At 37.7% G+C, this 17,352-nt stretch overlaps 1 protein-coding gene across 1 annotated transcript in view; it reads left to right on the forward strand.

Annotated features, from left to right (window-relative positions):
• Positions 1-1,175: 1,175 nt before the first annotated feature.
• Positions 1,176-17,352, forward strand: part of myo15b (myosin XVB) — a 29,551-nt gene continuing 13,374 nt past the window's right edge. The window contains exons 1-30 of the mRNA XM_057359336.1: positions 1,176-1,348; positions 1,860-4,294; positions 4,442-4,506; positions 4,735-4,798; positions 5,358-5,467; positions 5,584-5,658; positions 6,274-6,367; positions 6,441-6,544; positions 6,638-6,701; positions 6,828-6,941; positions 7,025-7,186; positions 7,938-8,051; positions 8,154-8,212; positions 8,540-8,663; positions 8,790-8,885; positions 9,345-9,476; positions 9,760-9,885; positions 10,072-10,149; positions 10,380-10,522; positions 11,784-11,829; positions 11,920-12,044; positions 12,801-12,915; positions 12,995-13,170; positions 13,248-13,338; positions 15,551-15,607; positions 15,931-15,988; positions 16,320-16,444; positions 16,553-16,648; positions 16,784-17,019; positions 17,111-17,280. Coding sequence (XP_057215319.1) covers positions 1,928-4,294; positions 4,442-4,506; positions 4,735-4,798; positions 5,358-5,467; positions 5,584-5,658; positions 6,274-6,367; positions 6,441-6,544; positions 6,638-6,701; positions 6,828-6,941; positions 7,025-7,186; positions 7,938-8,051; positions 8,154-8,212; positions 8,540-8,663; positions 8,790-8,885; positions 9,345-9,476; positions 9,760-9,885; positions 10,072-10,149; positions 10,380-10,522; positions 11,784-11,829; positions 11,920-12,044; positions 12,801-12,915; positions 12,995-13,170; positions 13,248-13,338; positions 15,551-15,607; positions 15,931-15,988; positions 16,320-16,444; positions 16,553-16,648; positions 16,784-17,019; positions 17,111-17,280 — 5,386 coding nt within the window. The 5' untranslated portion in view covers positions 1,176-1,348; positions 1,860-1,927. The remainder of the gene's footprint in view (positions 1,349-1,859; positions 4,295-4,441; positions 4,507-4,734; positions 4,799-5,357; positions 5,468-5,583; positions 5,659-6,273; positions 6,368-6,440; positions 6,545-6,637; positions 6,702-6,827; positions 6,942-7,024; positions 7,187-7,937; positions 8,052-8,153; positions 8,213-8,539; positions 8,664-8,789; positions 8,886-9,344; positions 9,477-9,759; positions 9,886-10,071; positions 10,150-10,379; positions 10,523-11,783; positions 11,830-11,919; positions 12,045-12,800; positions 12,916-12,994; positions 13,171-13,247; positions 13,339-15,550; positions 15,608-15,930; positions 15,989-16,319; positions 16,445-16,552; positions 16,649-16,783; positions 17,020-17,110; positions 17,281-17,352) is intronic.

Genomic DNA, 17,352 nt, shown 5'->3' on the forward strand with positions numbered 1-17,352 from the left:
AAAAGTGTTTATTAGGTGAAGCCAGAACTGTACAAACTAAACCCGCCCCTTGATGACACCAACCAATATCATTTTAAATTGCTGGCAAATCAGCATATTTTGTCTGGAAACAACTTTTTCCTGTAGGATTTGTTAATTCCTCAGATTGATTCCTGGGTGACCTTTTGGGGTCTCCAGGTGGTTTTTGGCAAGTTTGCAGGAAGTACATTTAGGGTGTTATTTATTAGTGATTTGTAAAAATGTGAGCTCTACAAGTTTTAATATTGATAGAAATTGCTAGTTTTTCTTTTGATTTGTGTAGTTCAAATGTATAATGAATTAACACATTTATTTAGAGGAGTCTTAAGTTTTAATTGAGTAAATGACATCCTCTTTCATATATGTTTTGAAAAGAAATCTAATTATTTCATTTTATTTTATGATTTACATAAACTTCAAGAAAATGTACCCTATGGTAAGATCAGTTGTCATACATGCTTAGCCAGGAGTTTTGATCATCTATTATTGAGAGGCGCTTTGTTCCCTAATCAGCTCAGATACTCGCCTGATATTGGACACCAGCACCACAAGAATGTTGAAGAATAGCTGTTTACCGCATTCTATCACACAGCGTTAAAAATAGCTTGATGGCACATGGAATTAAAATGATTAAAAAACGTATTTTACCCAAAACAGATACTGAATCTTACATTTGACTAGATATTTGCGCTTTGACAGCAGACTTGCAAAACAGCATAAAAAAAGACTAATGAATTTGAAAGCAAAGTATTCTGTCAGACATAATTTTAAACAAGACCTTGAACAGAAAGTACTCCTGCTAAAATATTAAAGTAATATAACTATAATATTATGTATGTTTTAAGTGGATGTAACATACCAACATTTGTGTTCTGTTGTTTGTCTGTAAATTTCTTATCCTACATTTTCACATACACCATCTCTATAATTGACAAAGAAAAACTGAAGTGATAGAAATGTCTATGGATTACGAGATGACTGGTGGAATTTCTTACCATGTTTGCATCTGTCACTGTCTTCTCTCTCATGTATCAACACCTTTTGTCAGCTTCCAGTGAAGCCTCTCACCTTTCCACCGTGTGTTTAGCAGCTGCTCAAATCAATGGGTGCATAACTATATGGCGTGCCATCAAATATAAATTATTCACTACAGCCATGGATGCGTTGTGCATGCTTGTCTATGTGTGTGTTTGTGTTAGAAAGACTGTATAGACATTCGGATCCACATGCAGGTTCAATCCATGCAGTGTGTCAATGATACCAGCGATTCAAGACTAGAAGAAATACTCATCAGACCCCCACGATGTCTCCTGTGTACTTGAGAAGACAGGTGAGTCATTTATTATTTCATTCATGTCACTTGAAGTGCTTAGAGAGGTATTTTGTTTACAATGTAGCTTTTTGTCACGTTTGCAACATTACATTTTATTTTATTCAGCTGGTGCATTTAAATGCATGAATGTTTATGTTAAAGCTTTGCATAAAATTGCAAACTTAAGTAATTTAGTGACAAGTTTAAAGATGCTTGAACTTTGTTGATCTAAAGTCACATCTCTGATCGGTATCATTTAGAGTGAACACCTGAAACTTGGTCCTAATAGTGACTTTTAGGTCAGGTACACCTTGCACTTCAGTTGAAAGATGTGATATTTGATCTTATACCCCTGGTAGTTTAGGTCACCGAATTTGTTTCACTAGACCAGCACAAGGTTAAAAAAATTTGTGAAAGTTTTGCAAATAAATTGTGAGAAAGAAAGATCCAAGAGTTCAGCATTATTTGTAAAGCCATTTAGAAACATTATGATTTTAATATTTTCCTATTTATGTGTTACAATGATTAGGAAAATGTCTTGACATTTGTAAAAAGAACTAAGAAAGAGGACCTGTGAGGACACGGTGACCCTGAATCATGCCTCCCGCCAAACCCCCCAGCAGAGCTAGAGGAGGAAAGAAGGTCGCTGGAAAGACAGAGAAACAAGAACAAGTTTCCCCCAAAAAAGGAGTCAAGACAGCATCCCAAAACCTCACAAAAACTGAGAGCGGAAAAGGTAAAAAGGAAGAGACAGCTGCTAAAGAAAAGACTAAAAAAGATGAAGGAAAAGAGGAGCAAGCTGAGGCATCGGAAGATGAAGAGATAGAGACCTCCAGGCAAATCGCCAGGAGAAAGCAGAACGGCAAAACTATACCTGCTAAGGTGACAACAAATGGCATTACAGGTAGAGGAAGGGCTGGAAAGGCTGGAAAATCCAAACCTGAGCAGAAAAAAATTACAGCCAAGACTCGGAACAAATCTCCAGCTAAAGGTGTGAGAAAGAGAAGTGGTAAAGTAGTGGATAAAGAAGAAGATGATTCAGAGGGTGAGAAAGCAGAGTGCTCAGAACAAAAGAGTCAAGAAGAAGCTACAGATGACAAGGAGGAGGAGCCAGAGCGTGTGGAAGAGACGGCTGAGACCGAAGTAAGTGCAGTAAGCAGTGAGGAAGAACTCTTAGATACAGACAAGAAAACAGAAGAAGAAGAAAAAGAAGAGGAAGAAAGTGAAATAAATGAGAACAATAATGAACCCCCGGAAAGCAAAGTTAAAGAAGAACCTGAGGAAGAAACTGCTAGCAGCACAGAAGAGGTCGACTCTGAGGAGGTGCTGAGCGATACCGGACAAGAGAGCGCACAGGACGAGACAGTCGGTTCATTGATGAAACCAGGATCGCTAAACCTGTCTGCTCACTTCCAAGGTCAGAAAAAGATGTTGAAATCCAAGATACTGCAAAAGAAGAGGCCTTCCAAAAGAGAGGAACCTAAAGCAGGTCCTCCAGAAGGGGTGCAGCTTAAAGGAATGTCTTTCTCCAAAAGCGGAACGGCAAAAGGTAAATCTCAAATTCTGCAGTTGGCAAGTAAAACAAAGGCTTTGAATAAGACCGAGGAGGATCAACAGGAAGATCAGACAACAGCCGCTACAAAAGGGCGCAAAGGATTGTTGAACAGAGAGTCTCGTATGCTGTTCACAATGAAAGGCAAAGGAAAAGATGACAAAAATAAGAACGGCAAAAAGGAACCTCCAAAAGACACTGAAAAGGAAATTGTTGAAGAGCAAAAACAAGAGATAGAGACAACTGAGCTCGAAGAGCAGATGCCCTCAAAATCAACAGAGAGTCTGATAGCCCGCAAAAGAGGCATGGCGACCTTGCGTCGTATCTCGGGATGGATTCAACAGAAGATGCCAAAAAGCATCCACGTTCGAAGAAAGTTATCCGCAGTCTCCCAAGCAATTGGGGTTTCAAAATGGCTTCCTGCTTTGGTAGTGAAGAAAAAGAGTAGCAGCACAAAGTCAAAAAAGAACCTTATCCGACACAAGATGGTCATGAAAATGGCAAAGAAAACTGGAACTTCAGATGATTCAAAGGTGGAGACGTCGAAACCCCAGGACGCCCCTGCTGATCCCCAAGACGATTTATGCAACGACCCTTGTACATCTTCACAAGACTTAGAAGAAAAGGTCAACTCGGGAGATGCCAAATATGCAATAGTGTTGCCCCGGATGAACAAAATCGGCAAGACAACAGAAGCCACTGTTACATCCACTAGCACAGGCATGGAAAACACTACTACCACCGAACGTAAACCACCAAAGCCTGGAGCTCGCCTGGTTCTTCCCGTAAAGCCAGACTTGAGCCTGCTAAGGTCCATCAAGAAAATCCCACAAGACGGTGACAAAGACATCATTCTGAAGACTCAAACAAACGATAGGGAGTCTGAGCTCAAAGCTGACAACAAAAAGCCATTAACAGGCATTAAAGATGGTACAAGTGTACTGCAAGCAGCCAAGGGCAAACTTGGAGAATCACAACTGAATTTCACCAAGCTGTCTATGTCGAAAACGTTGCTTAACGGTGGTGGAAGCATTGGACAGAGTAGAGAAGCGGAGATGAATCGGAGGAACGCACACCAGTCAACCGAAGCCGAGACGTGGAGAAACGGAGAAAGACAAGCTTCTTTTGAGGAGGATGTGGATCGAGAGGTAGCGGAATTGATAGGGAATGGTCTTCTGCCCTCCGCTGTGGAGCTACACTGGGCTCAAAGGGGCCAGATGTACGGGGATCCTCAAGACTGGATGCGTCCGGAGAACCTCCTGCCACATCAGACAGTAGAGAAGCTCACCAAATGGACGGTGTATCAGGATGACGAACATGCACACACCATTCCGGTCCACAACGCCAGAGGCCCATGGGAATCAGAGGATCCAACTCAGAACATGCTGGAGGAGAGACTTAACAGCACTCAGGTATGAAACGTGCATTTTCACTGGATTGTAATAAAATTCTGAACTCGTCATTTTTGTGGGCACTACCGAAGAGCTGGGGTTGTAGTGGGTTCAAGTGTGGGTGTTAAGAATGGGGGGTCTCGTGACTGACCCTTCTTTGGGTTTCAGGTAATAATGCCAGGAAGCAATGAAGTTGTGGAGGTGGATGAGGTGGAAGATTTGGCACAGCTGGAGTGAGTCATCACATTCATCACCTGATACACACATTCTCACACAGACACTGAATACATCACACAGGCCAGAGGAACCGTTTGGCTGTGTACAAATGTGTTTTCGCACCTTGTCATTTACAATAGTTTCTAGTCAGAATTGAATTAAGATTGACAAACACTGACAAATCATATATCATCTTGAGTTTTGACTTAAAAGCTTTGCTTTAACCAAACTTCACGTTGTTTCAGAGAGGTGTCTGAGAGTTCAGTTCTGCTGAATCTGAAGAAGCGCTTTCATCGCGACGGCATTTATGTACGTATCTTTGTAAATGTGTCACATGAATTATGGTGACATGACTTCTACAGAAGCCTCCTCTGGTTACATTTGTGATATGAAATGTCTATATAGCAATACATTTTGTCACAACAAAATAAAGTGAAATCACTGATGACACTTCTTATTTATGCAGACAACAGAGGGCCTTCTGTTAAAGGGAGAGTTTACCTAAAAATAACAGTTCTGTCATCATTTATTCACCCTTATGCCATTCAAAACCTGTATGTGGCTCTTTCTTCTATGGAACAGATGAAGATATTTTGAGTCTATACAATGGAAGTCAATGGGGGCCAATGTTGTTTGGTTACCAACATTCTTTAAAATATCTTCTTGAAAGAAAGTCTGGAGTGTTTGGAATGACATGAGGGTGAGTAAATGATGACAGAATTTTCGTTTTTTTCAAGTCATAGTCTAAGGCCCCTGGCATTCACTGGTTCGGTCCGTAAGCCATCCTTACTCTGGTGTATTTGTTGATTGTATTGTCCCACTAGTCTTGACTTTTCAGGTGTCTTTCTCACTTTGTTAAAATCAACAGACGTATATTGGAAATATGCTGCTGTCCATCAACCCCTTTAAACCTCTCAGTATTTACACCGAGGAGCATAGACAGCAGTACCAGGGTAAAGAGAAGCACAATAATCCACCGTGAGTAGGCTACTTTCAAAGATTGATTTCAAAAGAGTTTAGTTAAGATCGTTATGGTCATATTAGTAGTAAATTATGTGTATTTTCAATGCTAATGCCATCTGCGGTGTCTGCAGCCATATTTATGCCATGGCAGATGTTGCCTTTTGCCAATCTCAGAATACAACCCAGGAGCACTGCATTATCATAAAGTGAGGAGGATTATGGGTATTTTACATTTACATATTGAATGCATAAATACAGCCACGGAAAAAATAAGAGACCATTGCAAATTTCCATTTCATCAGCATTTCTATATGTATTGTGGTCATTTCGGTCCATTGTCTGTTGATTTTCAACAAAATCAAACCTTAGGAGTGACATAAAGTCATCCAACAGCAATGTGAAAGACTGACAGCATGACAAGACACATGAAAACTGTAATAAAAATACAGGTTATCACATAAAAAATACTTTTAAGCTCTTCCTATGTGTACAAATATGACTGTCATATTGGTTAAAAGTGAATATGAACTTTAGTGTGCAGTATTTGAGGTCTAAAAAATACACAGCATTTTTTTCTGTTATTTTGACCAGTTTCTCCAGTTTTCATTTTCTGCAAATAAATGCAAACATTTTTTTTTTATTTGAGAGAAATATTGTTAGTAGTTCACAGAATGAAACAAAACTGATCTTTTTATCAAAACACATACCCATAGTATATTTAGAAAAAATGGCTCTTTATTTTATCCTCTGCTGTATATGCATGAATGTGAATATAATTAAAATGGATATGAATGATCTTCTATCATTTGCTATCTAAACAGTGGTCAGAGTGGATCAGGAAAGACAGAAGCTGCCAAGCTCATCGTCCACTACCTGAGTTCCATGTATCAGGGCAGAAATGATAAATTACGACAGGTAAAGTTTGTCAAACCATATGGTTTTTGTAATGTTTTGATACAAAACCTCTGATATGTCACCTTCTCATCAGCCAATGGATGTTCTGCCCATTCTTGAGAGTTTTGGTAACGCCAAGACCATCCTTAACAACAACTCCAGTCGATTTGGAAAGTACCTGCACATCCATATACGACAGTAAGCCAACTGCGTTTCATAACTCTGATTTAAAGGGCCAGCACCATTAAATGACCATAACATGATTTCCTTAAATGATCTTTCTCTTCTCAGCGGTGTTGTTGTCGGCACTTCTCTGTCGAAATATCTCCTTGAAAAATCGCGAGTTGTCTTCCAGGTTCAGTGTTTACTTTTTTAGTTTGTGCTTTGGTGTCTGACATATGAATTAAGTTCATTCTGTAATAAACAACTGAACAAATGTGTCGCATTAGAAATGTGAGTGAATGCATTTCTGTTCTTGTAGGCGAAGGAAGAGAGAAACTACCATGTATTTTATGAACTGTTGGCTGGATTGAAAGAGTGGGACAAGCAGGATCTTTACCTACAAGGAGCTGAGACCTACTTCTACCTCAACCAGGTTTAGCTAGAACGCGTGTAAAGCCTGCTGTTTTATGATATGTGTTGTTTTTCTAATTTTCCGGTTTTACGTGTTTTGTTCAGGGTAGGGCGTGTGAACTAAAAGGGAAGCATGACAATCAAGACTTCCAGCTCTTGGTCCACTGCTTGGAGACAATTGGTTTACATGCAGATCAACTTGCAAACATTTGGGCCATTCTGTCATCTATCCTACAACTGGGCAACATTTGCTTCAGCTCCTATGAGGTATGTATGCTGCTCATGGTCATTTTTAGCTTGTCCATAGAGGAACAATGAGAAGTGAGAAAATGGCAAGTCAGATTTCTTTTCAATTCATCAGATAGTATAATACTATATTCACTCAACATTAAAGGGATAGTTTACCTAAAAATGAAAAATCGTTCATTATTTATTCACCCTCAAGTTGTTTAAAACCTGTATTTGCTTTTCATTTGTGGAGCACAAAAGAAAATATTTTGAGAAACGTCTCAGTGGTTTTGTGTCCTAAACCACTGAGACGTAAACCTGACAGTAATACAATGGAGTTCAAAGGGGTCAGTGTTGTTTGGCTACCAACATTCTTCAAAATATCTTCTTTTGTGTTCTGCAGAAGAAAGAAAGACATACAGGTTTGAAATGACATAAGGGCGAGTAAATAAAACAATTTAAATTTTATGGTGAACTACCCCCCTTTAATGTTGCAGCTGCGGACCAAAATTAACATTTATATTTACGCATTTGGCAGACACCTTTATCCAAAGCGACTTACATTGCATTATCCTATACATTTATACATAGGTATGTGCAATCCCCTGGGATCGAACCCACAACCTTGCGCTCTTACCACTGAGCTACAGGAAAGCTTAACAATTAACAATTATGTCATGTGTCTGTTTTATTTCTCCTGGGGAATTTTGTAAACAACTTTAAATAAACTTTGCTGAGATATGAAAGAGCAACTTACTATAAATAAAATTTGATCTCCTGACTAAATTAGAGTGAGTCGTTCGAGGTGGCCCGTATTTTTAGTGAAGCCGAAGCTCGGAGAGTTGGGAATCTTTTGCAGGTGTCCGCTGAGGCCTTACAGACCGTCATCACTCACAGAGTGACAGTAAGAATCTTAAATACACACACAGTGTCCCACATTCATCTGTTTTCTGAATTATATAACAGAGGTATCTCCTAAAAAGCTGCGAGTCCTCTGTTTCCACAGGAAACAATATATGACAGGATCTACTGCCCCCTGTCTGTGGAAAGTGCCATTGAATCCAGGTCAGACAAATGAATAAGAAAAATTCTGTCATCATTTATTCACCTTCATGTCGTTTAAAACCTGTATATGACTCTTTCTTCTGTGAAACACAAAAGAAGATATTTTGAGAAATGTTTCTTCAAAATATCTCCATTTGTGTTCAGCAGACAAAAGAAAGTCATAGAGGTTTGGAATGAATGACACGAGGATGAGTAAATGATGACAGAATTGTCATTAATGAGGGAGCTATTTCTATATTATTAAATTGACTGGTCTCATAATGATTTTTCAGTGAGATAACCAGAGCACAAAGCTTGTGGCATACTGACACATTGCTCTTGTTGTAGAGATGCTATTGCCAAGACGCTGTACTCTGTTCTGTTTGACTGGATACTTGAACGCATCAATGAGTGGTTGATGCCCACAGAGATGGACAGCACTGTTGGAATTGTGGACATATATGGCTTTGAGGTATTTGCGTCCTCATTTTGACCTTAAAGTACTACAATGTTTAGCTGAACCACGGTTGTGCACACAGTGACACTTCATTCTACCTTTGTATGAAGTCTGTAAGAACTGAATGTATTTTTGTTACAGGACCTGAGTGTGAACAGTTTTGAGCAGCTGTGTATAAACTATGCCAACGAGCAGCTGCAACAGTTTGTGAACAAAGCCCTTGTGGCACAAGAGCAGGTCAGCGTGTGTATTCAGAACCCTTACTATACAGAAAAACATGGGGAAATACTGGAAAATATCATGTAATATGTTAAATAATGCATTTCCATATATTGGAACCAAGTGTTTATTTTTAATTTTTTTGTAATATAGATATTCTGTATATTAACAAGATATAATTCTATATTTTATATATACATTGAATGATTCAATCACTCTTTTTTTTTTTACAGAGTTTTACGGTTATTTTTTAGAGATTTTTCATGTATAATGTAAAAACTGCAATTTTACACTATTTACTATTTTTTTTACAGATTTTTTTCACATATCTTTGAAATACATTCAAAAATATCAAATTACAAAAAAGACTGCAAATTTACAAGTAAAACGCCCCAGCTGCCAGAAATTTATATTTTATAACAGGATTTTTTGCAGTGTTGACACTGTTTGTGTTGGTTATGTATGTGTTTATATTAGGAGGAATATAGTGCAGAGCAGATCCGGTGGTATCCAATAACACTGGAAACATCTCATGGCTGTCTCGATCTCATCTCAGCACGGCCGTATGGAATCCTTCGCATCCTGGATGATCAAACCTGCCTTCCTCAAGTAACGAAACATTTTAGCTTTAAAACCTACAGTAAACAAAACAAATAAGTACATAAATTAGTCAAATGAATAATTTCAGTGATTCACCACCTGCACTTCTAGGCTACAGCTCAGTGATGGATTTAGAAGTATCCCGTTTAAAATCACTCATTTTGTTTCAATATCATAAAACCTCAGTTTCCTCAATCTTGTTTCAAATGCAAATGAGTCTATTCTACACATGGATTTATGGGCAGTCTTAATCTTTTTTCTATGCCTCTCACTCCTTTATTCTCTTTTTCAGGCCACAGACCATACATTCTTGCAAAAATGCCACTATCACCATGGCAACAGTCCCCTCTACTCCAAACCCAAAATTCCTCTGCCGGTGTTCACAATATATCACTATGCCGGTGCTGTCACGTATCAGGCAAGCAGCCAAGCTTTACTTGAGCATTCACAAAATTGCTTATTCAAGAGAATCGCTTCAAAAACCATGCCATGTCATGGTTCTGACAGTTTCAACTTTTTAATGTTTGCGAGGGAATCATTTATAGATTTAATATTTAGACGGTCCTCTGTGCTTGTGTGGCTAAAATTTGTTTTATTTCACCAGGTTCATAACTTTCTAAACAAAAATCACGACCAGTTTCGGCCTGAAGTATTAGAGCTTTTCGCTCACAGTAGGTTACAGGTACGTAAATGAATCTCAACATTGCTCATGAAAATGCACATCACACTGTCCTCAGTGATTTTCGATAGGTCAGGGTTGCAAAGAAACACAATATAGTTTGCAGTATTATATATTTATGAGACTGTCTTGTCACCCAAACACAACAAAGATGTGATTAACAACAGATATCATTTGCAAGCTTTAAGTCCCATTAAGTTTTAAAGGAGGATTGTGTTTTATCTTGTGTGTAGATGGTGTCGGGTCTCTTCCGAAAGGTACAGGAGCATTACATCCAGCAGAAAGAGCTAGGAAGAGCAAGAGGACGCAGTCAGATGACAACTGTGGCTTCTCACTTCCAGCAGTCACTTACAGAGCTCACCAACCGTTTAGAGAGGTCAACAAATAACACTTAAAGGGCAGTTCACCCTCCAGTTAAGCATAAAAGGCTGTGGTAATTGTTGTATCTAAATGTTTTATGCACAGTAGGTGGGACAGGTAAAATTACTTTTTAGAGACGAGTATGGCTGAAATAACATAATAATGCTTATTGTTGTAATTAAGACTCTTCACGTTGTTGACTATTTGATTAATTGCATTATGAGAGTCTATGTAAACACAGGTATTAGGAAGCTAGCGCTGCTGGCTAGTGTTGTGTATATAAATATAAAAAAATAATCTCCTCAACAAGACCTAAAACAAAACAAAAAATACTGTAGTTTGAGCTGCTCTCCTTGACAAGAGTATCAATAAAACATTGTGTTGTGTGGCACTGTTTCCTCAGACATTCCCCTGTCATTGAGGAGTCCGGTCACATGACAAATAAAGCTGATCCTGATTGGTCCTTTTGTGTACATTCAAAGTGCTGATAGCCTCGCAGATAGAACCTTATAGCACCAAATTATAATTCGATTTTGTAGATAGAACCTTTTTGTTTTCTTAAAAAAAAACAAAAAAAACACAAATAAAAAAAAAAAAGAAAAAAAAAAAAAAAAAATTAAAAAAAAAAAAAAAAAATAAATAAAAAAAAAAGGTATTGCGATATTTACTCTGGCATGGTGAGCTCATACCCAGGTCTCTATGATATTCAGAATAAGAATATGTGAATAACTCAATTTTGACCAAAATGTCAGATAGAACCTTATAATTCTAAGGCGACGATTTACTCACCCTTGAGTTGTTCCAAATCTGAATAAATGTAATTGTTATGATGAACACAGAGAAAGATATTTGGAAGAATGCTTGTAGCCAAACAGTTCTTGGCCACCATTGACTACCATAGAAGAAAAAATGACAATGGTCATTCAAAGTGCCCCAGAACTGTTTGCTTTCCTACATTCTTCAAAGTATGTTCTTTTGTGTTCAACAGAACAAAAAAAATTCTAAAGAAATGTTTCCTACTGTGGCAGTCACTGGTGGCCAAGAACTGTTTGGTTACAAGCATTCTTCCAAATATCTCTCTCTGTGTTCAGGAAAAAGAAATTTGGAACAACTTGAGGGTGAGTAAATAAAGAGAATTTACATTTTCGGGTGAACTGTTCCTTTATCTAACATCTAATATCACATTTTATGTAAATATAAAAGAATTCTTGTACAATCTTATGAATGTACAGACTTGTGAGGACATGAACTGATTATTAATTCCTTCTATATTTCAGGTCTAAAACTACATTTATACGTTGTTTCAAGCCAAACTTTGTTAAGGTAACTTCATTAGATAAATATAAACATTTTTTATATTCTTTTTTATGGACATTCTCTAGTTCAAGGTTTGGTGTGTTTGTGTTGTTTCAGATTCCAGGAATATTTGATGTAGATTATGTAACTACACAGCTAAGGCATGGAGGAATACTGGAGACCATTCACATTCGGAAAGAAGGATTTCCTATTCGCATTCCCTTCAATCTGTTCATGGAGAGGTACAAACATGAGTTTAAATTTTGCTCATACTTGAACAAATCACTAACTCATCTATCAGCAGACGTTAATACTATTATCTTAATAGGCAATTAGATTTACTATTTTCTATACTATTTACTAATCAAACATGTGAGAAAATGTATTAAATAGATATATTAAAGCCATGTGTTGCATCTCGCCCATGGACTTATAAAGAACACCTTAGCAACCACCAAGCAATCCACTTTAAAGGGATACTTCACCCAAAAATGAAAATTCTGTCATCAATTACTCACCTTCGAGTTGTTCCAAATCTTTATAAATGTCTTAAAAGATAATAAAAGATATTTGGAAGAATGCTTATAACAAGACAGATTTTGCCCCCCCCTCCCATTGACTACCGTAGTTGGAAAAAATACAATGATAGTCAAAAGTGCCCAGAACTGGTTGCTGTCCTACATTCTTCAAAATGACTTCTTTTGTGTTTAACAGAACAAAAAGCGATAAAGTATTTTTTACTACTGGGGGGGATGGGGGGGGCTGGGGGGAATAAATGTGAATAAATGATGACAGAATTTTCATTTTTGGGTGAAGTATCCCTTTAAACCCATTTACAACACATCAGCAACTGAATAGCAACGTCCAAACAACCACCTTAGCAATATGAGAAAAATGTAGTTTTCACCCTGGTTATTAAACCAAACCTTCTCTTTCTTGTAAAAAATGTACAATGTATAGCTCGGTTATAGGTTTAGTCTATTTCTGTCTTATTCAAGGTACGGTGTGTTATTAGCCCAAAAGCCCGCACACTTGACCTGTGAAGAGCAGGTGATGAGTTTGCTGGAGACAGTAGGAGCAGAGGAGAGCCAGTACCAGCTAGGACTTACTAAGGTACATTAATAGTATATTAAGGGTTATTTAAAGCTTCTCTGTGCCGATCCCACCCACAAGTGATTTTCCTACAATTCAGGTATTTATGAAGGAGATTCTATACCAGCGGGTGGAAGATAAATGGAGCAGTACACAAACATGGGCCGCAGTGACCATTCAGAGGAACATTCGAGGCTTTATCTGCAGACGCAACTTTCGTTTCTTTAAGCAGAAAGCTATTGTCATTCAGTCCCATATCAGGGGACACCAGGCCAGGTATGTGCATAGAATATGCAGAGAATTGTGAATTTGAGATGATAAATGAAATGAATGTTGCCCTCTTTTGGTTACAGGAAGTACTACAAGAAACTGAAGCAATCCTTCACTCAATTCTGGGCAACCATGATGATAACAAGAAACACGATCAAAAGACGTCAATGGCGGGTGAGAGTCTTTATACCTCCTTCTGTTTTTTTCACATATACAAATATATGCAAATTGCAAGGCAACCAAGACAGCTTCTTTACAAATATGATGTATGATGCAGTAAATTTCAGCCCCACTCCTGCCATTTTATCAAATAGTTATTGAATAAATCATACAATTGTCCCAGAAAGTATGCAGACACTTAAAACTAAAATGTGTGAATTTCATTTTAGACTACAATAAACTGTTAAGGATCCATGTGTCAATCACTGCTTGGGCTTTATTCATGTCATAAATATTATGTGTAAGATCAGAGTGTAAGCTTACATCACAAGTTATGAGTCTTTATATATTATGTATGTATTTATATCCTTCTTTGAAAGGACTTTGGACCCGTTTGCGCACTTAGTGAATTTATGAGGTGGAATTCAGTTTACGCCTCTTAAAATTTTACTTTTTGTTTCCTATTACATGACAAAAACCTCTATAGGAAAAACACCACAGTATCAAGCATCATTTTTTAATGTTACTGTTCCACTAAAGTTTTATGTCAAATGAATTATCTGACCGCTCAGTTTAGTTCTTCGTCCTTTTGTAGTAAAAAGACTAAAACACAGTTATGGTGCGTCACAGAGTGTATAAATGTAACACATGTCTAGTTGGGTGAGGTGAGCTCCACCCTCTTACCTGCTCTTTTATCTTTGATCCCACCAGCCCTTGATTGCCCCAGTCTCTCTCTCTCTCTCTCTCTCTCTCTCTCTCTCTCTCTCTCTCTTGGATTTCAAATCCTGCTGTTTTATGTGAGGATATGTACGTTTATGTTGCTGGTAAATAACTTCTATGGGGCTGTATTTGTGTTAATATCATCCTAGGTAGGTAATGTTTAATTTCATTTATCCATTTTGCACATGACCCAATGGTTAAAAATACAGTATTTAGGGGAAGCAAATGTCATGATTTCAGTAAACAAGGTATATGTCAAATAATGTTTGCTAAAGGTTTTCTTATTCAGATCTTGTTTTGGTTTATATTGTATTGTATTGTATACCGTATCGGTCAAATGTATGCATATGGATACATTCTGTTTGTTATTCTATTTATTTTTGACATTTCAGAATTACAGTAATGTAACTGCACAGTAAAAGAACAGAATTTTTATATTGACCCCAAATTTGTATTTAATTGATATAAATACGTTTTTACATACTGCATACTTTTTAAAGGGATACTTCACCCAAAAATGAAAATTCTGTCATCATTTACTTACTTATGGGGGGGGGGAATCTGTCTGGTTATAAGCATTCTTCCAAATATCTTTCTCCGTGTTCATCAGAACAAAGACATTTATACAGATTTGGAACAACTCGAAGCTAAGTAAAAGATGACAAAAATTTCTTTTTTGGGTGAAGTATCACTAAACAGTATTATAGTTTCATGTTTGCTGAACACTTTCTGGCTGTTTAAACTTCTTTATCTAATCAACAAAACACAATTTTTGTCTACAATTTTGTTCATTTTCAAGCATCGAAGCATGCTATAGATCAATCTTCCATACATAAATTCAGTGTGTTCAAATGTTTGACTGGTAGCTTGTCATGTTTAAATGATCCACTAAGTTTCATAACCAGATACTTTCATTTTTTGGGCTCTTGTTTCCTGCCATTGTTTATGCAGTTTGGACTCTGCCCTCCTGAGCTGTCAAATAGTCTACTGTTAAAGTGATTGTAATATTTTTAAGTGGTGAGACTGGTTTGAGATGTGATCCTGGAAATGCATTCAATGGGTTGAGCAGCTTTGTGTGGGTCTGTTTGATTTAAAATGCGTTAATGTCATGCAGACAGGAAAAATATCTGATTGAAAAAAAATGACAGATTTCCTTCTGTTCACTGGGGTTATTTCAGCACCAGACAGAAATGTGATTAATGCAGTTAAATGAAATGAGCAATAAACGATAAGATAAAGCGTTAGGGATGGGTTTGGGGAGGAGCAAGTCGAGGGAGGGTCTTCGTGGGATATAAAAGGCACCCAGCAACTAAGAATAGTTCTGTTTACCTTTCATACGATGCCATGGACAGGTAAAAGGACAAACGAATGGGATAGTCTCTTACAACATAAATATTCCATTGTTTAGTCATGAGAGTATAAAGCAAATATGTGATTAGACAGAAGGTACTGTTAAAAACATTGCATTTTATAATGTAAGATTGTTCTTGCATTTTGTTTTAATTAGGAACATACAGCTAGAACCAGTGTGACACAAGTAGAAAAACCTACATCTACAGAGATGGTGAGACACCCTAAGTTTCTTACTGTTTCTCATTCTTTTTCTTGCTTTTGTTTTTCTGGTAGTTGTGTTGATGTTTTTTTTTGTACTACACGGTAAGATTGCTTTTTTTCCCTGTATCTAACAACTTCAAGTTAACCCTTTCACACATAGAGGTCACTACAGTGGACATCTAAAGTTCTTGTTCTGCACTCCCTAATACGAATAACACCACACAAAACAGCCTGACTGAGGTTGTCATGAACTGAATTTTTGCTTGAAATGGTTAAACTTTAATTTTGATGTTCACCTCTCAAAAACTAATAATTATTATATGTTTTCAAAAGGATGTGGGAATATTGGAGATCCCGGCCGAACTGTCGGCCAGATTACGCAGCGCAGCAGGTCAGAGCTTCAAGTTTAAATCTATCAAGATTTTCAAATAGATTTATTGGCATGGTTTAATTATTATTATATTATAGAAAAATACTTATTTACAAAGTTTTACTCGTTAATACTAGTATTACCAATGCACATGTTAAAAAACAACAATAATACATTATAAAGTATATAAATAAAATAATAAAGGAATATATTTATATAACTGTCTCTCTATATATAACTTTTTAAAAATGTTTTACTTTAGGTTAAAGACTATTTCATCTGCATGGATAAACAAAGCTTTATTCATTATGCAGTGTTTCTTTTCACTACATTTTTCCATGATGCCTTGCAGGACGACCACAAGGATCAGGGGTCACTGAAGTGGCTCTGCCACAGGTCAAATCAGAACACAGCCTCTCACTTCCTCTAGGCATCGACAACCATCCTTTTTCTAAATATGCCAACACAGTCTTGAAGGTATACATTACCATCAAGGTTTTTTAAAGCATCCATTGAACAAATTTATTTTCATTGAAGAAAATCAATTTCGTGCATTTGATGTGTGATCTGTTTTCTTTCTTCCAGGACGGATGGTGCCAACCAAAGGGTTACCCGCTTCATAGACCTTTGACCTCTCTGGACCCCGAGGATGCCCGAACTGCTTTAGAAATCTACAAACTGGTCAGTGAGATGCCTAAAACATATACCATTGATTTAATGATTGTATTGGATGTTTGGTCTTTAAAAAAAGTTGGGTGGCGAACATTTTGAAAGCGACTTATCGCTGTAACAGCTTTCTTGTTTTGTGTATTTTAGATCCTGCGTTTCACTGGGGACTCAGATCTGACTGGCTGGCAAGAGCAGATGTTGGGAAACTACATTGTGGAAAAGAGCCAATCTCAGACCAACATCAGAGACGAGGTTTTAGCTCAACTGGTGTACCACACCTGGGACGGGGAGAGAGAGGAGAGCGCCCTGCGAGGCTGGTTGCTTCTGGCGTGCTGTCTGAGTGCCTTCACACCCTCTCCAGCCCAGGAAAAACCTTTGCTCAAGTATATCAAACCTGATGCACGTAAAGGCACCATAAATAAATGGATTTTAATTCTCAGATCAGACAGATGTAAACTGTTTTGTGTTTGATAGGTATGTGTCAGATCGGGGTCCAGGAGAGTACCGGTCTTTGTGCCAGCACAAGCTGCTCACCTCCCTCCAGCTTCCCGCTCCTGCCTGTAGGCAGCACCCTCCTACACAGCTCGAGTGGACAGCGAATCAGAGAAAAGGAAAAATGGTAGTGGAGGTCAACACTTTTAATGGTGAGGATGACAGTGGTTTTGAGCCAATAGGCTGCGTCTGATCGGTGGAATGATTCAGGTGTTCTTGGTGTG

The sequence above is a fragment of the Triplophysa rosa genome, linkage group LG18 (genome assembly GCF_024868665.1).
Source record: "Triplophysa rosa linkage group LG18, Trosa_1v2, whole genome shotgun sequence".
Taxonomy (NCBI): domain Eukaryota; kingdom Metazoa; phylum Chordata; class Actinopteri; order Cypriniformes; family Nemacheilidae; genus Triplophysa; species Triplophysa rosa.